General features: G+C 46.4%; 1 protein-coding gene across 1 annotated transcript in view; it reads right to left on the bottom strand.

The window, feature by feature from the left end:
• The window catches only part of LOC137353663 (epidermal growth factor receptor kinase substrate 8-like protein 1), an 88,300-nt gene extending 65,289 nt beyond the window's left edge, over positions 1-23,011 (bottom strand). The window contains exons 1-2 of the mRNA XM_068020020.1: positions 22,737-23,011; positions 91-159 (exon numbers count right to left, since the gene is read on the bottom strand). Of these exons, the coding sequence (XP_067876121.1) occupies positions 91-134 (44 nt within the window). The 5' untranslated portion in view covers positions 135-159; positions 22,737-23,011. The remainder of the gene's footprint in view (positions 1-90; positions 160-22,736) is intronic.
• Positions 23,012-25,557: the final 2,546 nt, after the last annotated feature.

The raw sequence follows: 25,557 nt of genomic DNA, 5'->3' as shown, positions 1-25,557 counted from the left end.
ACTTACTCTCCTTCTTCACCCCACTCAGTATAATCGCGTGCACACAGCATGTGTAAGCTACCAGACGCAGTAACAAAACCAGTCACGTACCCATCCTGGAGGAATCCTCTTAGGTCTCCGGACCCGTAGCTCATCACTGATCTGTTTTTTGGCAAAATTCTGAAGAAAAAGGAATTGAAAGGACTTGTTAAAATGATGAAGTTCCACAGCATCCACAGTCTCTTACTTGATTCACCCTCATCTCCATCTCTTCCCACACACACAGCGATGTCCATCGATTTATCCTGTGAGGTTCCTGACCTTAATGTGACACCTCTATGATGACTGGCTACAGGAATTGGCAGCTGCGAAAATGCCAATTTCATCCTATAGTGGGAGGTATTTTTCTAACATTGGGGTTAAGTCTGCTCTGGAGTTGGTCATCCACCCCGACCAGACCTGCACTGTACCTGGCAGAAAGTTCTGATAGCCTCGTACTACTCAGGGATACTATCGCCTATGTATGGGACAGGGAGGGTGGACATCTGTCTCATTAGCTTGGACCAGGAGAAGGATTTTGACAGGATATTGCACACCTACATGATGGATGTGCTTTCTAAAATGGGGTTTGGGGAGGGAATCTGCAACTGGATCAAACTGCTCGACACAAACATCAGTAGCGCAGTCTCAATCAATGGGTGGGAATCAAAGTTTCCCGATCCAGTCTGGAGTCAGACAGGGCTGTCCTCTCTCCCCTATCTTGATTGTTGCTGTATCGAACCTTTTGCTGAGTCCATTAGGAAGGATGCGGGCATACGAGGGGTGACAATCCCAGGCAGCGGAGACACTCAGGTAAAAACCCCCCTGTACATGGACAAAATCGCCGACTTCTGCTTGGATCAGCTGTCCGCTCGCAGACTGATGAGCATCTACGATCAGTTCGAACTGGCCTCGGGAGCCAAAGTTAACCACAGCAAGAGTTCTTTGGGAACTGGGCCGACTGATCCTTTGTCCCCTTCACCGTCAGGTCAGACTACCTGAAGGTGCTGGGGATATGGTTCGGAAGAGCCGGGGTGTGCGCCAAAACCTGGAAGGAGCGAGTAAGCAGTGTACACCATAAACTGAGCATGTGGGAGCAGCGATCTCTCTCCATTGTGGATAAGAACCTGGTCATCAGGTGCGAGGCACTCATGTTGTTGCTGTATGTCAACATCCTAGGGGCTACCATTGACCAGAAACTGAACTGGAGTAGCCATATAAATACCATGGCTACAAGAGCAGGTCAGAGGCTGGGAATCCTGAGGCGAGTAACTCACCTCCTAACTCTCCAAAGCCTGTCCACCATCTACAAGGCACAAGTCAGGAGTGTGATGGAATATTCTCCACTTGCCTGGATGGGTGCAGCTCCAACAACACTCAAGAAGCTCGACACCATCCAGTTCAAAGCAGCCCGCTTGATTGGCACCCCATCTACAAACTTTCACTTCCTCCACCACCGACGCACTGTGTCAGCAGTGTGTACCATCTACAAGATGCACTGCAGCAATGCACCAAGGCTCCTTAGACAGCACCTTCCAAACCCGCGACCTCTACCAACTAGAAGGAGAAGGGCAGCAAATACATGGGAACACCACCACCTGCAAGTTCCCCTCCAAGTCACACACCATCCTGACTTGGAACTATATCGCCGTTCCTTCACTGTCGCTGGGTCAAAATCCTGGAACTCCCTTCCTAACAGCACTGTGGGTATACCTACTCCAAATGAACTGCAGCAGTTCAAGAAGGCAGCTCACCACCACCTTCTCAAGGGCAATTAGGGATGGGCAATAAATGCTGGCCTGGCCAGTAATGCCTATATCCCATGAATGAATTTTAAAAAATGTGGCGCAGGTCTGGCCCATACCCCACTCCTGCACCGTGGCGGTCACCCGAGCCATTTTCCGTTTTATCTGGAGATCCAAAATGGACCGGTCCAGAGGGACATGATGTTCAAACCTCCGGATAAGGGCAGGAAAAATGTACCCAATGTCGCCCTCATCCTGAAGACCACCTTTGTGTGCGGCTGCATCAAGCGGTGCGTACAGCCCCAGTATGCAAACAACGGGTGTCACTACGTGCTGAGGTTCTATCTGTCCCCAGTGTTGCGAAGGATGGGTCTGGTCACATTGTCGTGGAACGCTCCATCCAGTTGGACCATGCCGTATCACCTATCCTTTGTGGGAAAGTTTCTGCGGGAAAACACCTTTGACCACCAATCCATCAGGCAGTGGTCTACACAGAATGTCCGGTCAGATGGTTCCCTGAGCAGACTGCAAAAGTCATTTGGCGGAATGCCTCATCACCAGAACTTTCAAGCAAGCACAAAGACGTAGCTTAGCTGGTGGTGAGAAGGGCCCTCCCTGTCAGATCCTTCCTGCATGCCCGGAATCGCACCGCCTCCACACGCTGCCCTCGAGGTGGCTGTGGTGGGGAACAGACAGTTGCCCACCTCCTTCTGGAATGTGTCTTTGCAAAGCAGGTGTGGAAAGAGATGCAGTGGTTTTTGTCGAGGTTCATCCCAAGCAGCTCTGTCACACAGGAGTCTGTGCTCTACGGGCTGTTCCCAAGGATAAACATCAACTGCTTCTGGAGGACCATCAATTCGGTGAAAGATGCTCTTTGGTCCGCCTGAAACTTTAGTTTAGTTTAGTTTAGAGATACAGCACTGAAACAGGCCCTTCGGCCCACCGAGTCTGTGCCGACCATCAACCACCCATTTATACTAATCCTACACTAATTCCATATTCCTACCACATCCCCACCTGTCCCTATATTCCCCTACCACCTATCTATACTAGGGGCAATTTCTAATGGCCAATTTACCTATCAACCTGCAAGTCTTTGGCTGTGGGAGGAAACCGGAGCACCCGGAGAAAACCCACGCAGACACGGGGAGAACTTGCAAACTCCACACGGGCAGTACCCAGAATTGAACCCAGGTCGCTGGAGCTGTGAGGCTGCTTTGCTAACCACTGCGCCATCTGTGCCGCCCTTGCTGGTCTTCCAGTGCAAAGAGATGTCCACGACTGAGTATTGCAGCCTTGCACATTCCAAGGTCAGGACTACGTGCTGAGAGACACACTAAAGCTTGGGGCAGCTGCTGCAAAGGCTCAATGGAGAAAGACCACTGTGTAAGGTCCTCCCACCAAAGTGAACTGAGGGGCTGGACCCATGAGAAACCCCTCAGGCTGTATGCACCAAATATGGGTTTGCTGTAAAATGTACATGACATGTAAAATGGAATGGAAGGGTTGTGAGGCAACTCACTCCTGTATTGAAGAAAACTGATTTCCTTTGCACTTTTTGGAATGTCAACTTGGTGCTGTTTTGAACTCTGTTGTAATATTTTTTTTTACAGATTTTTATGAATAAGGTATATTTTTGGAAAAAAAACATTGGGGTTAAGTAACAACAGTTGGTTCGAGAACATAGTTTTATTCTATATCTATCTCTTGCTACACCTGCCCTGGGAGTGTTTGATGGGGACAGTTGCCCAACCTTTTCGGGCAGAGGGTCATATTATGATTTTTGCTCGGCCCAGGGGGTCGAAATATAAAAGACATTAAAAATTTATCTTACTAATAAAAACAACAAATGTGTATTTTCATGAAGAAACTTTAAATGAGAAGACTAATTTATTGACTTACTTTCTCGTCACTATAGAGAAAACTGATTTAGTGACATACTATGACTCTCTCTCCCATCTCTGTCCCTCTCTCACCCTCAACCCTCTGGCCACCACCACACCGTCCCCCCCACCCCCGTCCCCCACCCCGTGTATTCGGAGTTTCCCTGCTCCTTATTCCTCACTCAGTGTTCCCTAGCCCTCACTCAGTGTTCCCCAGTGCCCGCTCAATGTTCCCCACTCAGTGTTCCCCTCTCCCTGCTCAGTATTCCCCAGTCCCACTCAGTATTTCCCACTCAGTGTTCCCCTCTCCCTGCTCAGTATTCCCCGCTCAGTATTCCCCACTCCCCGTTCAGTATTCCTCACTCCCCACTCAGTGTTTCCCACTTCCTGCTCAAAATTCCCCATTCCCCGCTCAGTATTCCCCACAGTATTCCCCACTCAGTGTTCCCCACTCCCTGCTCAGTATTCCCCGATCCCCGCTCAGTGTTTCCCACTCAGTGTTCACCACTCAGTAGTCCCCATTCCCCGCTCAGTATTCCCCACTCCCCATTCAGTATTCCCCACTTCCCGCTCAAAATTCCACATTCCGTGTTCAGTATTCCCCATTCTGCCTTCAGTATTCCCCATTCCCGCTCAGTATTTCCCGCTCAGTATTCCCCACTCCCCATTCAGTATTTCCCACTTCCCGCTCAAAATTCCCCATTCCCTGCTCAGTGTTCCCCACTCCCTGCTCAGTATTCCCCACTCCCCGCTCAGTATTCCCCACTCCCCGCTCAGTATTCCCCACTCCCCGCTCAGTATTCCACATTCCGTGTTCAGTATTCCCCGCTCCCCGCTCAGTATTCCCCGCTCCCCGCTCAGTATTCCCCACTCCCCGCTCAGTGTTCCCCACTCCCCGCTCAGTGTTCCCCACTCCCCGCTCAGTGTTCCCCACTCCCCGCTCAGTGTTCCCCACTCCCCGCTCAGTGTTCCCCACTCAATGTTCCCCACTCCCCGCTCGGTGTTCCCCACTCCCCGCTCGGTGTTCCCCACTCCCCGCTCGGTGTTCCCTGTATCCCGCTCGGTGTTCCCTGTATCCCGCTCAGTGCTCCCTGCAACAGCCATTCCCACAACCAGATATTTACCATGTCTGCATTATTTAAGTTGGGAAGAGTGGAGGCAGGAACCTGCCCAGTGTGCAGGATACAAGACATTAACTCAATCGCGGGAAAGCAGCAGAGGTGGCCGATTCCAGGGCACATGCACCGCATTCGGTGCTAATGCTGCCGGGGCAGCCCTTGTCAGTCACAGGGAGTGACCAATCACAGACAGGGTCCCCCTAGCCCTCAGACACAGGTCCCGCCTACACCATCCGCCTGAAGAACAGGGGAGTCACGCATCAGAGCTGAGCCGCAGGCAGATTGGCGGGCCAGATGGAAACCTTTGGCAGGCTGGATTCTGGACAGCAGGCTGTATGTTGGACAACTCTCGAGTAGAAAGAGCTTTACTCTGTATCTAACCCATGCTGTACCTGCCCTGGGAGTGTTTAATGGGACAGTGTAGTGTGAGTTTTACTCCGTATCTAACCTGTGCTGTACCTACCCTGGGAGTGTTTGCTCGTACAGCTTAAAGGGAGTTTTCATTGTGGTTAACCTGCACTTCACATGGCGCTGTTCAATTAGATTTATTCTCTGTCTAACTTGTAATAGGAACTGTCTTGATTTTAGATGGCTTATCACCAGGAACCATTAAATAGTCAATGATAGAGTGAGATAGATGTGATAGATGCAAGAAATAAACATCCGATCTGCTCTTAGGAAAAACACCAACAATGGAGTCCATCTGTAAAGCTCTGGTGGAGAGGGTGAAAGGGGGAGCACCATCAAAAACAGTGGTGGAATAAATGAACTAGTATCTACATGGTGTTCATCAGGAAGATGGAGAGTTATTAGTGTCCAACGAGCCCATCAGAAACACAATGACCAACTATCTCTCTCTCTCTCTTCGTATTGTGTCTCCCATCTTCTCCAAACTTAAACTCTCTCTGCCCCCCCCATCCTTAATCTCCAGATCCTTCTACTCCCTTCTCCAGTTGCTCCGATTCAACCCCCGACAAGAGTTTTAGTTAATGATCATTAACAATGCCTCAATCAGGAAAATCAACTTTTCACTAATATGGATGATTCCAATTTTAGAGGGATAGGAATCCTTAAATAAAACTACCATGGTCAAATAGCCTGTTAAACTCGCATTCTGTCATTCTTTAGCACTGGTCAAGCATCCCATTAACTCTCTCTCACTACTCCCAACCACTTTATAACCTTGGTCGAGCACCTCATTAAAAACTCTAACAACACCACACACTACTGTTTAATTTTGACTAAGTAAGGTGAGAGGAGGCTCGTATGGAATGTAAATACCAGCATGTATCTGCTGGGCCGAATGGCCTGTTTCTGTTATAACTCTTCTGCTGGGATGAGCAAAGTCAGGGAATCCAGACTTTCATTTTCAACACCAGTCCCATTGAAATTAAAACTGTGAAATCAAAGTGAAGAGCAAAGACCCAGAGAGTGCAGGACACAGGGAATGTTGAAAAAAGCCAAAAGTAAATGTGAAATAATGGTTAGAGGCTTTAATAAAACAATAACGTGTATTTATTTAGCGCCTTTAACATAATGAAATATCCCAAGGTGCTTTCCACAGCATTATAAAGCAAAATATTAGGACAGGTGACCAAAACCTTAAACAAAGAGGTAGATTTTAAGGAGCGTCTTAAAGGAAGAGATAGAGTTAGACAGATGGAAAGGTTTAGAGAAGGAATTCCAGAGCTTAGGGCTTCGGCTGCTGAAGGCACAGTCACCAGTTTTGGAGCAATTAAAATCAGGGATGCGTAAGAGGCAAGGATATCTTGGAGGGTTTTTATGGCTGGAGGAGATTACAGAGACAGGGAGAGGCGAGGTCATGGAGGGAGTTATAAATGGGGATGAGAATTTTAAAATCAAGCCATTGCTTAACTAGGAGCCAACATAGGTCAGTGAGCATTGGGGTAGTGGCTAATTGGGATGTGGTGCGAGTTAGGACACGGGTAGCAGAGTTTTGAAGGACCTAAAGTTTACCGAGGTGGGACGCCAGCTAGGAGTGCGTTGGAATTCTCAAGTCTATAGGTAATAAAGGCATGGATGAGGGTTTCAGCAGCTGATGAGCTGAGGCAGGGGTTGGGAGAAAGGAAGATGGAGATATGCAAGGAGCTTTACAGTTTGAAAATTGTGGGAAAGAAGGAGTGAAAAACAAAGACAACATGATGATTTCAACACGGCTTATCAATCGCTAAGATCCTCCTTGATTTTCTTGGCTGGACAATGCTTTGTTTGGTAACTGGTGTCAGTCAGAATGTATTTTAATTTCATGTTTACCCACTTAAGAGCATTTTCAAATTCCACAATTTCTGTTACGAGCCAAAAATGTACTTATCAGGAATGACTGTAAAAGCTAATGTATGAACTTCAAGTCAGGAGTTCATTGTACCCGCTGTTGTAAGCTGTATTTTGGGATGAGATGTATGTGCTGGGTTTTTACACAACTCTAGTTCACAATTAACAAAATAAAACTTAAACTATTTAGTTTGTATGAGACATCCGACATCTTGCATCTGCAGAATGCCGGTAGATTTTTACGTTTCTGTACACCTTTTTGTTCAGACCCAATGTTTTGAACCCATCCAATTTGTTTACATATTTCAGAATCCCAATGGACCAAATCCCTTTCTATTCACTCCCAATGTCGGAACCCAAATGGACCATTGTATAGGATCAGAACAAATTGAACTCCTTCTCATTAACCTTTGAGGTGTACACTGCCATCAGACCAAATTCCCTTTCAATTGCTGTCAATATAAAGCCTCCCAAATATCCAACCTCTTTCCCATTTGTAGAGAATCTTAATAGGCCCAATTAATTCCCATTCAATTGTATTCTATAGATTCTTAACTGATTCAAAATTACTTTCTGTTCATTCCCAATGAATGGAATTCTGATCAAACAAATTCCTTCTCATTCTTCCCATAGGCGTGGCTCAGTAGTAGCACTATGACGGGAGTGCTGCACTATCTGAGGTGCTGTCTTTCGGATGAGATGTTAATAGAATCAAAGAATGGTTACAACACAGAAGGAGGCCATTCAGCCCATCGTGTCCATGCCAGCTCTCTGCAAGCCCAACTCACCTAGTCCCATTTCCCTTGCCTTTTCCCCGTGGCCCTGCAATTTTTTTTCTCTTCAGATAATTATCTAATTCTCTTTTGAAGACCTCGATTGATTCTACTCCACCGCACGCTCAGGCAGAGTATTCCAGATCCTAACCACTCGCTATGTCAAAACATTTTTCCTGTCATGTCACTGTTGCTTCTTTTGCCAATCACCTTAAATCAGTGTCCGCTGGTTCTCGATCCTTTCGCCAATGGGAACAGTTTCTCCCTGTCTCCTCTGTCCGGACCCCTCATGATTTTGAACCAAGGACCTGTTTGCTCTCTCAAGTGGGCATAAAAAACCCCATGGCCACTATTTCAAAGAAGAGCAGAGGAGTTCTCTCCAGTGTCCTGGCCAATATTTATCGCTCAACCAACATCACCAAAACAGATTATCTGATCACTATTACATTGCTGTTTGTGGGAGCTTGCTGTGTTTCCTACATTGCAACAGTGACTACACTTCAAAAGTACTTCATTGGCTGTTAAGCACTTTGGCTGGGATGTCTGGAAGTTATGAAAGGTACTTTTTAAATGCATTTTTTAAACTCTCATTGCAAAGAATCTCAATGGATAAAACTTCTTGTCATTCACTCCCACTATATAGAATTTACAGTCTTGTATGATGTATATTATCCTGACACAGCTAATCTCAGTTTCATATTTCTCCTGCGGACAGCAGAACATTCTAGAAAGCGAGTCACATTTCTTTATTGAGAACTGCGTGTGAGTTTCATTTGGACGCGTGAGCTGATTAAACTGTCATTATCAAATGTTTGATCATCCCATTGTTTGTTTCTCAGAAGAGATCAGTGCCCAGAATGTAATGATAGATATACAATCTGATTGACAAAAGTGAAACTTCCATTCAAATTGGAAACATTTTTATTTCATTAATATGACTTTAGATATGTGGGATAAAATCATTCGAGTTAAAATGGAAGTGTTCTTTAATTAGAATTAAAGTGGAGAGCAGAATCATGCCATTTAAAGGAAAACTGGCCAGATTAATCAATTAACGGATCTGGTAACTAAACAGATTAAGGGGAGGCATCAGTGTGCAGAAGTTCAAATTTGCACTGTTTAAGGGCATAGATAGACTAGCAGAATGGACAGACAAGTGGTAGATGGATTTTAATACAGACAAGTGTGAGGTGATGCATTTTGGCAGAAGGGTTGGGAGAGGTAACATATACTTAATGGCACAGTTTTAAAGAATGTGCAGGAACACAGGGACCTGGGGGCGCATGTGCATCGATCTTTGAAGGTGGCAGGATACTCAGTTAAAGGGCAATTAGGGATGGGCAATAGATGCTGGCCTAGCCAGCGAGGCCCACATCCTATGAAAAAATTTTAAAAAACATATTGAGAGAGTGGTTAGTAAAGCATATGGGATCTTGGGCTTCATGAATAGAGGCATTGAGTACAAAAGCAGGGAAGTTACGCTGAATCCTTACAAAGTTCTGGTTAGGTCGCAACTAGAGATTGGCATCTAGTTCCGGTCACCACATTTTAGGAAGAATGTGAGGATCCTGGAGAGAATCCAGAGAAGATTTACCAGAATGGTTCCATGGATGGAAGATTTTAGTTAAAAGGTCAGGTTGAAAAAGGTAGCATTGTTTTCCTTGGAGCAAAGGAGATTGAGGGGAGATTTGATAGAGTTGTACAAGATAATGACAGGTTTAAGATAAATTGGACAAGGAAAATCTGCTCCCATTAACTGATGGTTGAACGAGGCAGATAGTGCAGGAGACCCCGGAGTGCATCTCACTCTCCAACAGGTATCCAGTTCTGAACACTGAGGAAAGTGATGCTTCACCTGGGGAGTGCAGCCAGAGCCAAGTCTATGGCACCACGGGTGGCTCAGCTGCACAGGGGGGAACAGGGAAGATTGAAAGAGCCATAGGGATAGGTGATTCGATAGTCAGGGGAACAGACAGGTGTTTCTGTGACTGCAGACGTGAATCCAGGATGGTGTGTTGCCTCCCTGGGGCCAGGGTCAAGGATGTCACTGAGCGGCTACAGGGCATTCTGAAGGGGAAGGGTGAACTGCCAGCAGTCGTGGTCCACATCGAAACCAATGACATAGGTAGAAAGAGGGATGTGGTCCTGCAGTCAGAATTTAGGGAGCTAGGTAAGAAATTAGCAAGCAAGACCTCAAAAGTAGTCATCTCCAGATTACTCCCGGTGCCACACGCAAGTGAGTACAGAAATAGAAGGGCAAGACAGATGAATGCGTGGCTGGAAAGATGGTGCAGGAGGGAGGGCTTTAGATTCCTGGGATATTGAGACTGGCTCTGGGGGAGATGGGACCTGTACAGGCTGGACGGGTTGCACCCGAACAGAGCCGGGACTGAGTTCCTTGTGGGACGTTTTGCTAGTGCTGTTGGGGAAGGTTTAAAATAGTTTGGCAGGGGGATGGGGACCTGAGGATAGACTCAGTTGGAACAAAATCAGAAATGAAAATGGAAGGCAGAAAATTAACACATGAGTCTGGAAGACAGGTTAGGAAATTAAAAAAAAGAGTTTGGCAGTGCTCAAGGGTATCTATTTCAATGCAAAGAGTATAACAAATAAAGCAGATGAGCTGAGGTCACAGATAGACACGTGGCAGTATGATATCATAGCTATTACAAAAACATGGCTTAAGCAGGCACAGGAATGGCAGCTCAACATTCCTGGTTACAGGGTTTTCAGACACTATAGGGAGGGGATAAGAAAGAAAGGGGAGTGGCAATTTTGGTCAAGGAAACTATTACAGCTGTGAGGAGGGATGCTATGTTTGAAGGTTCATCAATTGGGGCCATATGGATTGAGCTAAGGAACAAAAAAGGGGTAATCACACTGCTGGTAGTGTACTATAGGCCCCCAAACAGTCAATGGGAGATAGAAGAGCAGATATGTAGGCAAATCTCTGAGAAGTGCAAGAACAATAGGGCAGTAATACTAGGGGATTTTAACTACCCCAATATTAACCAACGCAAACAGATGGACCGCTGGGTTGAGCACTACCTAGAACTGTACTCCAGGGAGAATGCTGTCACTGAGACTGCCCTCAATGCAGCCCAGCCTCTACCAGTCATGGATGAGCTGGACATACAGCCAACCAAATCGGAACTCAGTGATGCCATTGATTCCCTAGCCAGCGGAAAAGCCCCTGGGAAGGACAGCATTACCCCTGAAATAATCAAGAGTGCCAAGCCTGCTATACTCTCAGCACTACATGAACTGCTATGCCTGTGCTGGGACGAGGGAGCAGTACCCCAGGACATGCGCGATGCCAACATCATCACCCTCTATAAAAACAAAGGTGACCGCGGTGACTGCAACAACTACCGTGGAATCTCCCTGCTCAGCATAGTGGGGAAAGTCTTTGCTCGAGTCGCTCTGAACAGGCTCCAGAAGCTGGCCGAGCGCGTCTACCCTGAGGCACAGTGTGGCTTTCGTGCAGAGAGATCGACTATTGACATGCTGTTCTCCCTTCGTCAGATACAGGAGAAATGCCGTGAACAACAGATGCCCCTCTACATTGCTTTCATTGATCTCACCAAAGCCTTTGACCTCGTCAGCAGACGTGGTCTCTTCAGACTACTAGAAAAGATCGGATGTCCACCAAAGCTACTAAGTATCATCACCTCATTCCATGACAATATGAAAGGCACAATTCAACATGGTGGCTCCTCATCAGAGCCCTTTCCTATCCTGAGTGGTGTGAAACAGGGCTGTGTTCTCGCACCCACACTTTTTGGGATTTTCTTCTCCCTGCTGCTTTCACATGCGTTCAAATCCTCTGAAGAAGGAATTTTCCTCCACACAAGATCAGGGGGCAGGTTGTTCAACCTTGCCCGTCTAAGAGCGAAGTCCAAAGTACGGAAAGTCCTCATCAGAGAACTCCTCTTTGCTGACGATGCTGCTTTAACATCTCACACTGAAGAATGCCTGCAGAGTCTCATCGACAGGTTTGCGTCTGCCTGCAATGAATTTGGCCTAACCATCAGCCTCAAGAAAACGAACATCATGGGGCAGGACGTCAGAAATGCTCCATCCATCAATATTGGCGACCACGCTCTGGAAGTGGTTCAAGAGTTCACCTACCTAGGCTCAACTATCACCAGTAACCTGTCTCTAGATGCAGAAATCAACAAGCGCATGGGTAAGGCTTCCACTGCTATGTCCAGACTGGCCAAGAGAGTGTGGGAAAATGGCGCACTGACACGGAACACAAAAGTCCGAGTGTATCAGGCCTGTGTCCTCAGTACCTTGCTCTACGGCAGCGAGGCCTGGACAACGTATGCCAGCCAAGAGCGACGTCTCAATTCATTCCATCTTCGCTGCCTTCGGAGAATACTTGGCATCAGGTGGCAGGACTATATCTCCAACACAGAAGTCCTTGAAGCGGCCAACATCCCCAGCTTATACACACTACTGAGTCAGCGGCGCTTGAGATGGCTTGGCCATGTGAGCCGCATGGAAGATGGCAGGATCCCCAAAGACACATTGTACAGCGAGCTCGCCACTGGTATCAGACCCACCGGCCGTCCATGTCTCCGTTATAAAGACGTCTGCAAACGCGACATGAAATCGTGTGACATTGATCACAAGTCGTGGGAGTCAGTTGCCAGCATTCGCCAGAGCTGGCGGGCAGCCATAAAGACAGGGCTAAATTGTGGCGAGTCGAAGAGACTTAGTAGTTGGCAGGAAAAAAGACAGAGGCGCAAGGGGAGAGCCAACTGTGCAACAGCCCCAACAAACAAATTTCTCTGCAGCACCTGTGGAAGAGCCTGTCACTCCAGAATTGGCCTTTATAGCCACTCCAGGCGCTGCTTCACAAACCACTGACCACCTCCAGGCGCGTATCCATTGTCTCTCGAGATAAGGAGGCCCAAAAAGAATATTAACTGGGATAGTTTTAGTGTGAAAGGAATTGAGGGAGCAGAATTCTTGAGGTGCATTCAGGAGAACTTTTTTGGCTAGTATGTAGCAAGTCCAACAAGAGAGGGCACAGTTTTAGATTTAGTTTTAGGAAATGAAGATGGGCAGGTGGAAGGAGTGGCAGTGGGAGAGCATTTTGGTGATAGTGATCATAATTCAGTCAATTTTAACATAACTATGGAAAAGGACAAAGATAGAACAGGAGTTAGAGTTCTCAATTGAGGCAAGGCCAATTTTACTAAACTGAGGAGTGATTCAGCAAAAGTGGACTGGAAACAGCTACTTGAAGGTAGATCAGTGTCAGAGCAGTGGGAGCTATTCAAAGGGGAGATTCAAGGGATTCAGAGTAAACATGTTCCCACAAAGAAAAAGACGGCCAAATCTAGAGCCCCATGGATGACAAGGAGCTTACAGGGTAAGATAAGGCAGAAAAGGAAAGCTTATGTCCGACACCGAGAACTCAATACTACAGAAGGCCGAGAGGAGTATAGAAAGTGGAGGGGTGAAATCAAAAAGGATATTAGGAAAGCAAAGAGAGGGCATGAAAGAATATTGGCAAGCAAAATCAAGGTGAACTCAAAGATGTTTTATCAATACATTAAGAGTAAGAGGATAACTAAAGAGAGAGTCGGGACCATAAAAGACCAAAAAGGTAACCTCTATGTAGGGGCGAAAGATGTTGGTCTCGCTCTTAAGGAATACTTTGCGTCTGTCTTCACAAAAGAGGGGGATGATGCAGATATTGTAGTTAAGGAAGAGGAGTGTGAAGTATTGAATGTGATAAACATAGGGTGAGAGGAAGTATTAATGGGATTAGCATTCTTGAAAGTTGATAAATCACCAGGGCCAGATGAAATGTACCCTAGGCTGTTAAAAGAAGCCAGAGAGGAAATAGCAGAAGGTCTGACCATCATTTTCCAGTCCTCACTGGATACAGGTGTGGTGCCGGAGGATTGGAGAATTGCTATTGTGTCTCTGTTCAAATAATTACATGCCAGTCAGTCTAACCTCAGTAGCGGAAAAATTATTGGAATCTATTCTGAGAGACAGAATACACTGTCACTTAGAAAGGCACAGGTTAATCAAGGTTAGTCATCATGGATTTGTTAAGGGAAGATCTTGTTTGACCAACTTGATCGAATTTTTTGAAGAAGTAACAAGGAAGATAGATGAGGGTAGTGAAGTTGATGTGGTCCACATGGATTTTAGCAAAGCTTTTGACAAGATCCCACATGGCAGTCTGGTTTTAAAAAATCCAATGGGATCCAGGGAAATGCAGCAAAGTGGATACCAAATTGGCTCAGTGGCAGGAAACAAAGGGTAATTGTTGATGGGTGTTTTTGCGACTGGAGGGCGTTCCACAGTACTGGGCCCCCTGCTTTTTGTGGTATATATTAATGACTTGGACATAAAGGTAGGGGGCATGATCAAGAAGTTTAAAGATGACACAAAGATAGGCTGTGTAGTAGATAGTGAGGAGGCTAGCTGTAGGCTGCAGGAAGATATAGATTGTTTGATCAGATGAGCAGAAAAGTGGCAAATGGAATTCAATCTGGAGAAGTGCGAGTGATGCATTTGGGGAGGTCAAACAAGGCAAAGGAATACACGATTAATGGGAGAATACCGAGAAGTGTAGAGGAAATGAGGGACCTTGGAGTGAATGTCCACAGATCCCTGAAGATAGCAGGACAGGTCGATAAGGTGGTTAAGAAGGCATATGGAATCCTTTCCTTTATTAGCCGAGGAAGAGAATATAAGAGCAGGGAGGTTATGCTGGAACTGTATAACTCATTGGTTAGGCCATAACTTGAGTCCTGTGTCTGGTCATCTCCGCATTACAGAAAGGATGTAATTGCACTAGAGAGGGTGCCGAGGAGATTTATGAGGATGTTGCCAGGACTGGAAAAATGCAGCTATGAGGAAAGATTGGATAGGCTGGGGTTGCTCTCCTTGGAACAGAGAAGGCTGAGGGGTGATCTGATTGAAATGTACAAAATTTTGAGGGGCCTGGATAGAGTGGAGGTGAAGGGCCTATTCACCTTAGCAGAGAGGTCAGTGACTAGGGGGCATAGATTTAAAGTGATTGGTAGAAAAGTTAGAGGGGAGATGAGGAAAAACTTTTTCACCCAGAGGGTGGTGGGGGTCTGGAACTCACTGCCTGAAAGGGTAGTTGAGGCAAAGACCCTCAACTCATTCAAAAGGAGTCTGGATATGCAGCTCAAGTACCGTAATTTGCAGGGCTACAGGCCAAGTGCTGGAAATCATAGAGTCATAGAGTTATACAGCACAGAAACAGGCCCTTCGGCCCATCGTGTCTGTGTCGGCCATCCAGCATCCAACTATTTTAATCCCATATTCCTGCACTTGGCCCGTAGTCTTGTATGCTATGGCGTTTCAAGTGCTCATCTAAATACTTCTTAAATGTTAGAGTCATAGACAGAGTCATAGAGAGATACAGCAGCGAAACAGGCCCTTCGGCCCAACGAGTCCACGAAGTCCATCTACCACCCATTTATACTAATCCTACATTAATCCCATTTTTTCCCCTTTCACATCCCCACCTTCCCTCAATTCTCCTACCATCTACCTACACGGGGGGCAACTTTTACAATGGCCAATTTACCTACTGCAAGTCTTTGGCATGTTGTGAGGGTTCCTGCCTCCACCACCTCTTCAGGCAGTGCGTTCCAGATTCCAACCACCCGCTGGGTGAAAAAATTTCTCCTCAAATCCCCTCTAAACCTCCTACCCCTTACCCTAAATCTATGTCCCCTGGTTCTTGACCCCTCAGCTAAGGGAAAAAGTTTCTTCCTATCTAACCTCTCAATGCATTAGAATAGGTGGATCGTTTTTCGGCCAGCACAGACACGATGGGCCTGGGCCAAGTGGCCTCCTTCTGTGCCTTAAACATTCTATAATTCTATGGTACAGGGACTAGGGGACACGGATTGAAGGTTTTGAACAAGAGATGCAAGGGGAATGTGAAGAGAACTTTGTTATGCAGCAAATGGTAATGACCTGGAACTCGCTGCCCATAAGGGTGGTGGAAGTGGAAACGATCAATGACTTCAAAAGGAAATTGCATGGGGACTTGAAGGAAATAAACTTGCAGGGCAACAGGGATCAAGCAGTGGAGTGGGACTAACTGGATTGCTCCACAGAGAGGCAGCATGGACTCGATGGGACAAATGGCTTCCTTCTGTGCTGTAAATGACTCTTTGACAAAAGCGTAACTCCAAAGGTGAGTGTTAACTTATTCATTGGTGTACTGTGCAAGTTCTTTGTACGAACCTTTGTAGTGTAGGTTGGTGGCAGGAGAATTGTGGGGATGTGGTAGGGAATATGGGATTAATGTAGGATTAGTATAAATGGGTGGTTGTTGGTCGGCACAGACTCGGTGGGCCGAAGGGCCTGTTTCTGTGCTGTATTTCTCTAAAAAAATATATATCTTTATTCCTGGGGGATTGCATCTGTTTTTGGAGATGGAGAGAATTGGATAAGGTTTACTATAATCCTTAGTACAGATCAGTTTTTGTTTGAATCTGGAAATATCCCATTGGCCATTATAAATATTGGGCTGAATTTTTCTGAAGATCACGTGCTGCTGCCAGCACCTAAAGCGGGAGCCGACCCCAGTCCGGCAGGCGGCAGGACCCTGAGGCAGCATTTTGCTGGCAGTGGCCGATTAACAGGCCATGCTGGGACACCACCCACCACCCAGCCCCGTCCCCTCAGAGTTGCCAGTCCAATCAGAGGGCAGTGGTCACTGCTGAGGCTGCAAAAGGAAGGAGAGGATGCCTCCATGGCGAGGCGCCCTCAAAGATGAGGCAAGTTTTATTGAGCTGGCCGGGAGTCCTATTCCAGCAGTAGTGCCTCAGCCGCAGGGGCAGCCATTTACACCAGTAGGGGGTGGTGGGTGGGTGCCCTTCGTAAGCTATGGAGCGATGAACCTTCTGCGAGGCCACCAGTGTTTACCTGGCAGTTTCCCAGCATGGCGGCAGACCCTCCCAACATGGTCAAGGTGCCAGTGATTATGGAAAGTGGCCCTTAATTGATCCCTTAAGTGACTCAATTGTCCACCCAATGGACAGCCATGCCACTGAGGTTCCCGCCATTGGTAATATGCCATGGCAGTGGGAAGATGATGGGCTCCCTCCCAAACCCCCCTCACCCAGGTGCCTTCCCCTGCCATATTACCAGCTCTCCCACCTCCTAACCCATCCCCAAAGGGCGGGGAAAATTCAACCCATCAAGTCAGAAAATCCTATGATTGCTCCCAGATGTACATTTCATTATTATCAAGCAGGCTAAGAAATATATTTTAAAGTTATTCCAAAGGCTTATGGTCTGATTTTATCCTTACTATTTTTTGACTGTTTACTGTATTCGTATTTTAGTATTTTTCTGTATCTGTGTAATGATCCAATCTGTAAATAAATTTGACTACTAGTCTTAGCCTGAACATAATGATCCAACAATGGTTATTTACTGCATGCCAGTGGAGATTTCATACTCAAGTCTCTGAAGTGGGACTTCAACCCATAACCTTCTGATCTAGCTGTGGATCAAATGGCATCAATACACTTCAAAGTGATTCATTTTGCGGGGAGCACTATGTGGCATTATTGAGAAAGTTAATGGGGTACAACATAACCACAAGTCTCCCTATCAATCAGCACTAAAATGGTGTTTGTCATTAACAACTCATAATGATGTTGCTGTGTGACAGTGACATGATGTGCCTGTGACATGGTGTGACAGTAACACAGTGAGGCAGTGACATAGTGTGACAGTGACAAGTTCACGTTAGCCTCTGATCAAAAGGGAGCTGTCCATCATTAATGCAGAAGACGTGAACTATTTGGGGCAGCATTATGACATATCAATTCATACCAGCCTTATCACCAACACAGCCTCTCCATTACTAGCTCCTCTGGTACAACGAGCATACAGTGGACCCAGTTTATAGAGTACATTAACACACGTGGGCTATTCGGTGTCAGATGGGGGTGGGAAAATGTATAGTTCACTTTTACCCTGTGTGTACTGTATATGTACAGGAACCAACACTGAGACGCACATGATACCATCATTACCAGATGGGAATGAATAATTCCCTTTCACCCGATGTTTACTGTACAAATACAGGAGCTGACATTGAGACACACACTGAGCCACATACAAGTCGATTGCTTTCCCTATATCAGCCTTTTACAGCCAGCGGACAATGTGAGGCACAGGTGTGGGAATCCAAACAGACAGGTGAAAGAGAAGTGATGAAATGACAGGTGTGAGATGCTTCAAGTCAGATGAAAAATTTCAGTCAGTTTCATTACATCCGCAAAGGCTAAAGTTTTGCAATACAGTTGTGCAAAAATGTGAATCAGTCTCTTTCATAAATAGTTAGTATTTGTCAAGTTCCTGCTGACATCAGTTATGTTAAGGTGTGTGATAGCTACAGTGGTTGTGTTTGTCCTAATAGTATTGGGTAGTTCAAAGGTCAGTTTTGCATAGTATTCTCCAGAGATTTTGGAAAGTGAGTCAGCCCTGAGTTCTCACTCCCTTATCTTTAAGGTTTCCAATTCTCCACCACGTTTCCATGGCTACGACTCGACTCTCCTATTTGAATTCTGACATTACAATCTGACAAGAGTTTCAGTAATAAATTTAGATAGTGCCGTTCAGGGCCTCGGATGTTCTAAAGTGCTTTACAGCCAATGAAGTGTTCACTGAGACTCCCAGCTCGACAGACTTCGCAATTTCACGGAAACCTAGTCATCACTTCTATCTCAAATGCCACCCCAAATTTAACCCATTTTTTAAAAGAAGTAAAAGCTTATTGCTTGCAGGTCGAGCTGAGTGATATCAGTGATGGGAGGTGCAGCATAAACAGTACATGTCCACAGGTCAGGTACAGCACAGCCAGATGCAGAGTAATACTCTCTCTCCTCTGCCCCAAACCCGTGCCTCAGCCCCAATCTCGGGAGAGCTCCTCCCCTTCCCATTCCTTCTCCCCTCCCTTCCCCAGGGCCAAAGTTCCCTCATTGCCACTCTTGCCACTATCACACCTTGTCTAGTGACAGCGCCAGTGCGTGCCAACTTGTACACTTTTCACACACAAGCTTCAGCGTGCAATCCAGTGCCATACTGACGCAGTGCTGCACTGTCTGAGATGCCATTTCTTTAATAAATCCTTAAACCCCTGTTTGCCTGCTCCAATGGGGGAAGTGTGCATTAAAGATCCCAGGATACTACAGAGCTAAACACCAAGTTCCTTGGATCTCCTGATGAGAATTCCTCTCTAAACCAACTGCACCAAGAACAGGGATCAGATGAACACGCCTTTAATCTTATCGCTGGCTGTGAGATTTTGTATGGTTGCTATGTTTATCTAAACAACAGCAGTGACTGCATTTCTGACACATATCATTGGCCTTGAGCACTCCAGCACATGCTGAGAAAATGATGTGGTTATTGTATAAGTGAAATCTCTCTCTAATCCTCACCCAAAGCCCACATATATACTTTCCAGCTGCAAACATAGAATGATATGGCACAGAAGGAGGCCATTCGGCCCATCAAGACTGTGCCAGCTCTTTGAAAGAGCTATACAATTAATCCCACTCCCCTGCTCTTATCTCACAGCCCTGAAAATGTTTCCTTTCCAGGAATTTATCCAATGCCCTTTTGAAAGTGACTATTGAATCTGCTTCTACCACTCCTTCAGGCAGTGTCTTTCAGGTCATAACTGGCTGTGCGAAAAAAAAAATCTCCTCTTCTCCCCTCTGGTTCTTTTGCCAATCACTTCAAATCTGTGTCCTTTGGTTTCCAAACTTTTGCCAGTGGAAACAGTTTCTCCTTATTTGCTCTATCACAACCATTCATGATTGTGAACACCTCTATTAAATCTCCCGTTAGCCCACTCTGCTCTATGGAGAACAATCCCAGCTTCTCCATCGAAGTCTCTCCACAAAACTGAAGTCGCCCATCCCTGGCACCATTGCAGTAAATCTCCTTCGCACCCTCTCTAAGGCCTTGACATCCATCCTAAAGTGTGAATTGAACACAATACACTGGCGGAGGTCTATCTCGTGATTTCTAAAGGTTATTAATCAACAATCACCCTTCCCTAGCCCAGAGGTGCTGAGGCTAATTGTAGCACTCAAACGGCTGCCCCGCCTGAGATAGAATCATTAAAACTTACAGCACCGAAGGAGGCCATTCAGCCTATCATGCCTGTGCTGGCTCTTTGAAAAAGTGGTCATGCTTAGTCCCACACCCTTGTTTTTTGTCTGTAACCCTGTCAGTTTCTCATCCTCAGGTACCTGCCCAAGACCTGCTGAAAATTATTTACCAACTTCCACTTTTCAGGTGGAGCGTTCCAGATCCTGACAATTCTCTGAGCGGAAACCTTTCCCCCTCATTTCCTCTCTAGATCTTTTGCCAACAACTTTAAATCTATGACCTCTGGTTTTTTTTTTTTAAAGAGATACAGCACTGAAACAGGCCCTTCGGCCCACCAAGTCTGTGCCGACCATCAACCACCCATTTATACTAATCCTACACTAATCCCATATTCCTACCACACTCCCACCTTCCCCTACCACCTACCTATACTAGGGGCAATTTATAATGGCCAATTTACCTATCAACCTGCAAGTCTTTGGCTGTGGGAGGAAACCGGAGCACCCGGCGAAAACCCACGCGGTCACAGGGAGAACTTGCAAACTCCACACAGGAAGTACCCAGAATTGAACCCAGGTCGCTGGAGCTGTGAGGCTGCGGTGCTAACCACTGCGCCACTGTGCCGTTATTGACCCATTCATCAGAGATCAACGAACTCGGCACAGTCCGAGGAACACCTTCCTAACCGGTGGCCTCCACTACCTAGAAGGACATGGGCAACAACTGCATGGGATCACCAAGTTCCCCTCCGAGTCACACACCATCCCGACTTGGACAGATATCGACTGTCCCTTCACGATCACTGGGTCAAAATCCTGGAGCTCCCTATCAAACAGCACTGTGAGCAAACCTACACCACAAGGACCGCAGCAGTTTAAGAAGGTGGCTCACCACCACCGTCTCAAAGGGCAAATAACATTGGTCAAGAAATGCTGGCTATACCAGCAATGCCCAAATCCCTAAGAATTAATTTTCGCAGGTATCAAAGTTGAGTCCGAGTGGCTGTGTTCATCAGGTGATGTTTCTTACAAGAACAGCCAGGTAATGAAAATAAAAACAAGAAATGCTGGAAATACTCAACAGGTCTGGCAGCATCTGTGGAAAGAGAAGCAGAGTTAACATTTCGGCTCAGTAACCCTTCTTCGGTCACTGACCGGAAATGTTAACTCTGCTTCTCCCTCCACAGATGCTGCCAGACCTGCTGAGTATTTCCAGTATTTCTTCTTTTTATTTCAGATTTCCAGCATCCGCAGTATTTTGCTTTTAATTTAGCAGGTAATGCAAATGGTGTCTTCACATACTAGGTAATGTCAAATGCATCAAAGGGATGGCAACAGATGACTGATACATTGAGTTAAAGACTGTGTTGCTCCCCCCAGCTGTTGGGAAGTTGTAAAGTGCAACCCAAGAGATGCACAATGTGCAGTTACGTCTGGGCACCAAACTTTAGGACGGATGTGAAGGCTTTAGAGAGGTTGCAGAAAAGATTTATGAGAATGGAATGCAGGTTGGGTGACCGCTTTGCTGACCACCTCCACTCAGTCCGAAAGCATTAACCTGAGTTTCCGGTTGCTGGCCATTTCAACACTGCCCCCTGCTCTCATGCCAGCATTTCTGACTTTGGCCTGCCCCAGTGTTCCAGTGAACATCAACGCAAGCTCGAGGAGCAGCACCTGATCTTTCTATTAGGCACTCTACAGCCTTGTGGACTGAGCATTGACTTCAATAACTTCAGAGCATGACTGGCCTTTTTTTAATATTTTATTTTTTAACCATGTGCCTGCTTTTCATGCAGTCAGAGCTGCTCATTATTCAGCTATTAACACTCTCTCTGGACTAATGCTTTGTCTTTCACCACAAGCATTAACACACTCTTTGCCTTTGTCGCAGGACAGTTTTGTTATTTAATCACCCTCTGCCCTATCACACATCGTCCTCTTTGTTCTCTCCCCCACCCCCCTCTCCCCTTCACTTGCTTAAAACCTAATTCTTTTCTAACCTTTGCCAGTTCTGATGAAAGGTCACTGACTTGCAACGTTAACTTTGCTTCTCTCTCCACAGACACTGAGTATTTCCAGCACTTCTTGTTTTTGTTTCAGCTTTCTAGCATCTGCAGTATTTTGCTTTTATTTACAAGAATGGTTCCAGGGAAGAGTTATGAGGCTAGATTGGAAAAGCTGGGACTGTTCTCCTTAGAGAAGAGGATGTTGAGAGGAGATTTGTTAGAGGTGTTCAAAATCATGAGGGGTCTGGACAGAGTAGATAGAGAGAATGGGTTCCCACTGGCGGAAGAGTCGAGAACCAGAGGGCACTGTTTTAAGAAAAGAACCAATGGTGACATGAAGAAAATCCTTTTAACACAGTGAGTGTTTCGGATCTGGAATGCACTGTCTCAGAGTGCACCGGAGGCAGATTCAATTGAGACTTTCAAAAGGGAATAAAATTGTAGGGCAATGGGAAAAGGGCAGGGAGTGGGGCTTGCTAAATTGCTCTTGCAGAGAGATGGCATGGTCAGGAGAGGCTGAATGGCCTCCTTCTGTGCTGTAACCATTCTATGATTCCAAACATATTGTTCTCCCTGGTATCACATGGGAGGAAAATTGTCCCCCGGGCCCCCACCCCTCCATCCTTTACCTTCCTCATGATAGGGGAAATATTTGGTCGGGGGAACCATTTGTCTAGTTGATTGAAAAACAAACACAATGCACTGGAGAGTTAATATCAGTGAAAATATTTTTAAAGATATAAACTTACAATAAATTCACCAGTCTTCAGCCAATTCAAGAAAACCCACAAACACGGTAACAGCAACCTCAACAACAGAAAAGATCCCAGCTGCTTTGCTTGCAGGTTGCACTGAACTGTCTTCCTCTGATTGTGACCGTGTGGTGTATACACTTTTTTTTTGTTCATGCAGGAGGGTGTGGTTACAGAGCACTGACCACATGACTCAAGACAGAACTACACACCCTGCCTCGTTGAGCTACTGTACCGGTCATTCCTTCCTCCTTAAAAATCCAATGGCACCACATTCCAAAGCTACATTTTTTTGGATCAAAGGGGCTCTATACCTGTCAAGCCGCTGGATTTCGGAGTCAAAGGCTTGACAAATTGTAACTGCAGCCCAGCTTGCCTGCAGGTTTATCATTAACCCACAGGCTCAGGAACAAATCTGCTAAGGACTCCTTGTCCTTCTAAGGTGTCGGCCTGTGTTTCCTTTATTTGCTTCTAAACGAATCTTGTTACTGGGCGGTTCTAACACGCAGTAACATCTTGTGAGGAAACACAGGTTTGCACAGTTTCACCTTGCTGGGAAAATGCTAAATTTAACCTTTTGCTGAGGTGACCTATTGCATCTCTCACACATACACCCAACAGTAGAATTTGATCTCGAAACCCTGGGGCAATAAGGACTGCGTTTGAACACATGGGTGAAATATGCTGCCGCTCTGGGTGGTCCCGTTTGAATCCCAGTCGTCCTTTGTGTTCCCCCAACCCATCTCCCATGCGCCTCTATCCTTCGGTACAAAGTCGATGCCCCTCTTTCCCCAGTAAACCCGACGAGCTTTTGGCAAGTCGCTCATCCTGGCTGGTTGCCCGCAGGCACAGGGAGGGATGAGGGGGAGCATTTAGGAGAAATGCCTTCGCTCCAAATACACTCTGCGCTGTGGGGTTGAGCCATGCAGGGCAGTTATGTCATGGTTTGGAATCTGATCGTGAGGGGTGACAGGCACACAGCCAGGGCTCAGTGGGTTGCACTCTCACCTCTCAGTCTGAAGCTTGTCACCTAAACCCCATTCCAGTGCTCAAAATCCAGGCTCACCTTCCCAGTGCAGTACTGAGGGAGTCATCTTTCCCCTTTTGGATGAAACATTAAACTGAGGCTCTGTCTGCCCTCTCAGGTGGATGTAAGAGATCCCCTTGACACCACTCCAAGAGCAAGAAAGCTCTCCTGGCTGATATTTATCCCTGAACCAACACCTAAAACAGATGATCTGTTCATTTATCTCATAGAGTCATAGAGCCAAAACAGCACAGAAGGAAGCCATTCGGCCCATCTCGTTGCTCCTTGTGGGATCTTGCTGTGCGCAAATTGGCTGCCGCGTTTCCTACATTACAACAGTAATTTACACTTCAAAGGTACTTCATTGGCTATAAATCGCATCCTGTGGTTGTGAAAGGGTGCTATATAAATGCACGTTGTTGCCTTCATTTAGCTGTTGCCCACGGTCTCAGTGATGCGGGTCAGTCAATTCTGTTGGTACGTGACAAAATTTTTTCCTCCCTTTTGCACAGATGATCTCAATTCTCTTCCCCTATCTCCGACACCATGCCCACCACAATCTCCTCTCAGTAACTGAAGCTGGTTCCCGGTTCTACGGGCACAGCTCTTGCCCAAGTGGCTGCTCCCGTCAAACTGAGGACTGCCAGTGCCTACTGGCGGCATTGGGATTGATCCTGGGACCTTCCTGGCCTCTGTGCCTCAGTACCACATCAGGCAGTGCCTATTTCCACTGAGTCTCAGCCTTGACGAGGATTCAGCCTGGCACTGGAAGGGTTAAAACGTCAGTTAAGTATAACCCTGCACATGTAGCCTGTGTATTTACTGTAACTAAGTGTGGGTATGATTGCATGGCTGCAAACGCACACACACAAGAAGGAAAGGAGCAGTTGAGTCCAACTAAATGCTGACAATCTCTTATCATAAAGGGGATTTAACCTCACCTTTTAGGGAAACACTGGTTCTTGAACAGACTCCAACATGAAAATTGGCATTGGCAATCCCTGGCAGAGGTTTTCACACAGATTCATTCACTCCGCCATCTCTCTTTCCATCTTCATTCACACTCCCCCTATCCTCAAGCTGTTGGCTATAGTTCCTCCACTTTCAACACTCCACTGGCACCAATACGCACTATATTTTTGTTTTTCTTTTCTTTAACGCCCTTAGCAACGCTAGTCGCCAAGGCTGCCTTTACTGGAAGGCAAAGCAGAGGAGGATTATTTAAACAACATTGCTCTCCAAACTCCCCCCCACCTATTGCCCGTCCGCCTCCAGCTCTCCCCTTAACCTTCTCTGCTCACAGGAGATCATTCCCAGCTTCTCCAGTCCTTCCACATAACTGAAGCCCCCTCATCCCTGGTCCCATTCTGGTGACTCTCCTCTGCACCCTCTCTCCAGGGCCACTATGATGGAGCTCAACGTTCCTGAGCTTGGACAGTGGTGGGATATCAGTTAGAGTCCCCGCTGCTGTGCACTATTCAGGAAGCCTGTTAAGAGATTACACACGTGCATGTTGGTTGAGGAAAGATTTGAGGGTGAGAGGACAGTGAGGCCAGGTGATGCCTTCCATGGTTGAATAGCATTCCAGACAGAGTATCATGCATGGTAAATGTAAATTTGGACAAGTTACAAGAGAGCAGGAGTAAACAACGTAAGGAGGGAAGGTAACTGGGCAAAAGGTGGTAACTCTGAGGAACATAATTCTGAGTGCTAATTACAGACACAAAAAGATACAACATTCCTGCATGTGATGAATCTTTACATACCAAGCATAAAACTTGAGTACATGAA

Source organism: Heterodontus francisci, chromosome 41 (genome assembly GCF_036365525.1).
Source record: "Heterodontus francisci isolate sHetFra1 chromosome 41, sHetFra1.hap1, whole genome shotgun sequence".
NCBI lineage: Eukaryota > Metazoa > Chordata > Chondrichthyes > Heterodontiformes > Heterodontidae > Heterodontus > Heterodontus francisci.
Note: the sequence above shows the minus strand (reverse complement) of the source record. Positions and strands in the feature narration are given on the sequence as shown.